The sequence below is a fragment of the Castanea sativa genome, chromosome 7 (genome assembly GCF_040712315.1).
Source record: "Castanea sativa cultivar Marrone di Chiusa Pesio chromosome 7, ASM4071231v1".
Lineage (NCBI taxonomy): Eukaryota > Viridiplantae > Streptophyta > Magnoliopsida > Fagales > Fagaceae > Castanea > Castanea sativa.
Window position 1 is genome coordinate 2,086,784 of NC_134019.1, and position 6,189 is coordinate 2,092,972.

Here is a 6,189-nt window from a genome sequence, read left to right on the forward strand (position 1 = left end):
TTATTTCAAATAATTTGAAAATAGCCTAGTTTTTAACGTTTTGTCTTGTATTATGCAAACTAACTTGTAATCTATGTATATGTATGAATACATTTAAAAATATATAATAAGATGCATAATATAATTCATATATATAAAATGCATCTTAAAAAAATTTAAAATGTAAAAATGTAAATTCCTATATATAAGATGTATAATTTCAAAAATTTTGTAAGAATATTATTAAGTATAAAATGTAAATTTTTCATATTTATTTTATTTATTATTATTGTGAAGCACTTTTTTTTTACGATTCATTTATTCTAGACTCTTTAGTTTTTGTACTTAATAACTCACTTAGATGAATATTTATAATGTGGTCCCACGTTGATTTTAAAATTAGAAAATAAAACTCTCTAAAAATAAATAATGTAGGACACATGACACAAAATTGGACTCTAATTTGAAATTCTAATTGGACTTTCTCTGAGCTTTACCTATAAATATATATTAACTTGTAACCCCATACATATGCATAGATATACTTAAAATATATACATTGAGATATATAGTATAATACTTATTTATATAATTTAAATATTATTGATAGCCATTCTTTTTTTTAACTCTTTAAAAAGTCTTGTAAGAATATTATTAAGTAGAAAATGTAAATTGTCCATTAATTCTAAACTCTTTGGTTTTTATACGCAATAGCTTACTTGGATGAATATTTATGATGTGGTCCCATATTTGACTCCAAATTTTTTTTTTAAAAAACTCTCTCTAAAAATAAATAAATTAGGACACATGACTCAAAATTGAACTTCAATTGTAGAATAAAATTGAATTTTCTCCGAGCTATATATATATAGCTTGTAACCCCATGCATATGCATGGATAAATTTTAATATATATATATATATATGTATTAAGATACATAGTATAATTCTTACATATATAATTTAAATATTATTGATATTCATTCTTATATTTTTTTTAACTCTTTAAAAAGTATTGTAAGAATATTATTAAATAAAAAACATAAATTGTCCATTTTTTTTTATTCATTAATTCTAAACTCTTTGGTTTTTGTATACAATAACTCATTTGGATGGATATTTATGATGTGGTCTCATGTCTAATTCCAAAATTAAGAAAAATAAAACTCTCTTTATAAATAAATAATTTAGGACACATAGCATAAAATTGGATTCAATTATAGAATCTAATTAGATTTTTTTAAAAGTTATGTTTATTAATATATACTAGTATGTAACTCTTGATTGAGCACGAGAATGAAGAATCGTGGTGGTGCTATTGATATTAGCTTGGGTTATTAAATATAAAGGACATTGTTTTTTTCTTAAAAATCACTATCGGGTCTACATATACAATATCAATTCACAATTGTTATCTGTGAAAGTCTACTAAATACAACACAAAATAAAATAATAAAGTGGTCAAATAATATCTCTTAAATTAAATGGAGATAGGTGTATAGAATCGTTCAGCTCAATTATAGTTTGTTATGTTCAATATCTTCGTATATATACAAATATCTGAATAGAAATTGTACAAAAAATATATTCATTAGTTCAGAGCTAAAAAAAGTAATAAATTTTTTTTAAACAATTTAATTTGTATAGAAAGCTAACAAAAGCAAAATCCAATTTTGATTTTGATTGAATTTTCTATAAAGTATGGTTTAATATTTATATATATAACCTAGTTAGTAATGGACTGTACATAATCATGGTATATTTCATAAATGACTTATAAATTTGAATTGTTTTTAATTATATGATTAGGTGTTTTATGGTTTGTTTATATTGGACTCTTCATTTTTTACACTAAATTAACTCATTTGGCACAAAATTTTAAAAAATTGTATAAAAAATATATTCATTAGTTCAGAGCTAAAAAGAAATAATAACAAAATTTTAAACAATTTAATTATACGGAAAGCTAATAAAAATTATTTGAGTTACTTGAATATTATAATATTCATTTATGAACCTATAAAAAATCAATTTATCAAAAACTAATTTACCGAACTTGTATTGTTAAAAAACATATATACTTTTTACTATGAAATTTACTGGTTATATTATCAACAAAAATGCTAATTTAATTTTTGAGGAACTTATTTACAAACTTACAGTATCTAATATCTAAGTATTTTTTTTTTATTTATAAAAGATTGTTATGAAAACAAAAAAATGAAGATCCACGTAGCAATTGTCATAATATTTTTAGCGAAAATGTCAAGTATTCAAATCCTCATTCTCACATTATAAAAAATGTATATTTTTGTAAATCATTCTCAGACGTTCGTCTACAAATGCATTATTATGTTTGAATTTGACTCATTTCACAGTAAAGTCTAAATTTAGGTTTGTGCCTAACTTATTTACTAAAAAAAAAACGTAAAACAAAATTTTCAAAGTTGAAGTTAAAACGGTTTTTATAAACAACTTGATTCATTTACAACCTTACTTAATAAACACGTGACTTATATTTAAAATGATCTAACGAAACATGTGATTTAATATTCACAAATAATCGTATAACCTACCAAGTAATAAGCCGAAAGAATCTCCTCGAGTCACCACCAACCCGATTTGGAGGAAAACTTGTGACCCTAATCTTTTTATAGCAATAGTTTCTAAAAATAAAAAGTTTGAAAAAAAAAGAAAAAGAAATACTAATGCAAATTCCAAATACACAAAAACTAAATCCCGAATAATGAGACCAAACCAAAACATACTGAATCCCACGTGTGAAACAGTAATGTACAGCTGTGGGGGAGGCTAATAAGGTAACATCATTCGAAATCTTAAAAGACAAAAACCGTGGGCAAAGGCAAGCAAGTTGGCATGAAAAAACTAAAAAAGAAAAAAAGGTTGCCGTTTACTGATGCAAAGAACACGTGTTTGAAATAATAATAAGAATAAAAAGCAAAAGCAAAATAATAAAAATAAAAATAAAAATAATAAAATATTATTATAATAATTCTAATAATAAAGAGTCCTCCTCGAAGGTGCGAGGAACAAGCTTAAAAAGCACCATATATTCCTCGTGCTTTAACTCTCTCAACCAAAATAAACATTGAGGAGAAGATAGGAAAAGCAGGTACACACACATATATAATTATATATAATACAATAGAGCACACAGAGAGAGAGAGAGAGAGAGAGAGATAAAATATATGTGTCATAGAGTACAGAGAGAGAGAGCACAAACAACGAGGTGTTTTTCTGATTTGGTTATGTATAAATTTTGATAATTCTCTGAACCTTTGAAAGAGTACTTTTTTTTGTGTGGGTGTTGTTTGGATTTGGATTTGGGATTGGATTTTGTATCTGGGTCTGTTTGGAAAAGATCCAATTAAGGAAAGTCAAGATGGCGAGCTCGTCGGAGTTTTGTGAGTTTTCAGGGCAAAGGCAAGGGAAGTTGCCGGAAAAGGCAAGCTTTTCTCAGAGGTGTAGCTTGCTGAGTCAGTACCTTAAGGAGAAGGGTTCCTTTGGAGATCTCAGCCTCGGCATGACTTGCAACATCGAATCCAACGGTACGTTTTTGTTTCTGTTTTTGTTTTTTGGGTTACAGTTTGAATTTCTGGTATTTCGGTTGTGAAAAGAGAGAGAGAGAGGGATTTGAAAGTTTTTAAGGTTTCAAACTGGCCTGGTTTTTTTTTTTTTTTTTGGGATTCTGTTGAATGAAAATGAAAACGAAACACAATCTTAACTAAAGTCAAATAGTCGTAGTCAGGTTGAGATTTCAGTAGCTTGTTTATGTTTATGTTTATGATAGGTTTATAGTTTATTATTTTTCTTTAATTCATTTTTAGTTTATAATTATGGGAGCATAAGTTTGAACCCAAATTTCCATTTTGGTATGTGATTCTAAGAAAAACCCAGAACTTGGATCTGTAAAAGTTACCTTATATCCACAAAAATATCAATATTCCTATTTAATGGTTCAAACTTGTAGGACATGTCCTTGATTTTCTCCTCAAAACACTCAAATCCTTTTTTTTTTTTCTTAACAAGAAAAATATAAGTAGTTAACGTTTTTTTTTCTTCTTTATGGTTTCTAAATTTTCCCTCTCAATATCTGTTGAGAATATCTCTCAACCTATGTTTGTAAAAAGACTTGGTCTTGGGTCTTAATAGGATTTTGAAAAAGGCCCTCCTGAAATTGCATTATAAATTAATTCTCCTTGAAACATAGTGATAGTGGTAGTGATTAGGTTCTTTACTTTTCATTGCTTTTATTTTATTTTATTTTTTATTTTTAGCCAAAGTTTAGAAAATGATTTGTAGAATTGTAACAGGGACACCTGAGATGTACCGTCAATCAGCCTCAATAATGAATTTATTTCCGGTGAATGAGAAATTAAGTGATGGTTCAGGCCGAAGCGAGCCGGCCAATCGGAACGTTCAATCCATTGATTTGTTCCCTCAACCTGTTGGGTTTACTACTCCATTTCCTAAGGAGGAGGTCTCAAAGATTGCTGACTCTAGGTAAGCTCAGTTACTCACTCTCTCTTATGCCTTTTTAACTGGTCTTCATAAATTATAAATACCCATATCAAGTATGCCCAAAATATAAGTTGGAAATAGGGGATTCTAGTTGTTCTATGGCTTAAAATTTACATCATCAACCATAGATATGGACTAATTAATGATTTGGGTTGATTAATTGGGGGCACATGGTGTATCATAACTTTAATTCTTAGGAGTTAGGACATAAATTGATTGAGCACCATAACTATTTTGCACATGGTGAAGTAGAATAGAAGCTATAGTACACTATTAGAACAGAAATATTTGTTTATCTGATTATAATATGTTAATTATTTTCCAGGGTGAACAAGCCTGCCACAGCAGAGCCTGAAAAGGCCCAAATGACAATATTCTATGGTGGACAAGTAATCGTGTTCAACGATTTTCCAGCTGACAAGGCAAAGGAAGTGATGCTATTAGCAAGCAAGGGAAGCCCCCAGAGTCACAACACCCCCTTTGCTTCTAATCCGGCTACTAACAACCAGCCTGCCTTTACTCCTAACTTGGCCAGGAACTCTGTTGAATCCAGCACTTCAATTGCTACTAGCTCTAGCGGCGTTGTTCCTCCAAATTTTGGCAATAAAGTGATTAGCGAACACGCTCAACCATCTCCTCCACCTCTTGCTGCTGGTAATTTCTTGTGATTGCCTTTGTTTCTTTACCGACAAGTTCGGAAGATAGAATGTTTAGAGCATCATGTTGAATATGTTTGTTGATTAAAGTCTGTATTTATTTATTTACTGCAGATTTACCAATTGCAAGGAGAGCTTCACTGCACCGATTCTTGGAGAAGAGAAAAGATAGGTAGGCATTTTGGAACAAAATATTGGAAAACATTTTTTTTTTTTTAAATTCTTATCCCATTTGTTTGTGCAACTTTAGCTGCAGATGTATCCAAAAAAAAAATTGTACACTAGGTTCCTAGGTGATTGGAGTGGTCTAGCATTTTTAAAATTTTTTTCAGCATCAGCTGTGGGATCAAATTCAAGGCATTCTTGATTATCACCAGAGCAAGTTTAGCTAAATTAAATTTCTGGAGGGGTTTGGGTAGGTTTAGGTTTTAATAATATCAGTCTCCCATTCTGAGATTGGTACATTTTTCGACTATTGTATTATTTAATGACCAAAAGTGAAATGATTAGCAATAAAAAAAATATTTTGTTGATGTTTCTTTGTGCAAGTTGTGGCTTTTTGGACAAACTAACTAGTATTCTTATTATATATTTGTTGTTCAATAATTGATCTTTGTTACTTTCACATGGCATTTTTTACAGGATCACTGCAAAAGCACCATACCAAATAAACAACCCAGAGGAAGCCCCCCCAACTAAGCCAGCTGAATCCAAGTCATGGCTGGGCCTGGCTGCTCAGCTAAAGCAGTAGTTAATTTTTATATTCATTTTTAGGCATTTTACAATTCAAGCCTGATTTTCTTTTTTTCTTTTTTGAGTGGGCTTTAAATCTTTAATGCCTACTTTATATTTAGCTTTCCTTTATAATATGTTTTCACTTTTAGCTTCGGCTCTAGTGAACCTGCCTTTAGATCTAACTGTTGATGACTCTTAGTGATGTAATTAAATTTGATATGAATATTATCTGAGTTCTGATAATTTTGAATGAATGAATGAACTAATTAATTTCTCAA

General features: G+C 29.1%; 1 protein-coding gene across 1 annotated transcript; it reads left to right on the forward strand.

The window, feature by feature from the left end:
* The first annotated feature begins 3,030 nt into the window (after window positions 1-3,030).
* LOC142642640 (protein TIFY 10A) lies at window positions 3,031-6,189 on the forward strand. Its single transcript, XM_075817040.1, has 5 exons — window positions 3,031-3,547; window positions 4,313-4,502; window positions 4,846-5,174; window positions 5,291-5,348; window positions 5,819-6,189. The coding sequence occupies exons 1-5, from the start codon at window positions 3,382-3,384 to the stop codon at window positions 5,925-5,927; spliced, it is 852 nt and encodes a 283-aa protein (XP_075673155.1). The 5' UTR covers window positions 3,031-3,381; the 3' UTR covers window positions 5,928-6,189.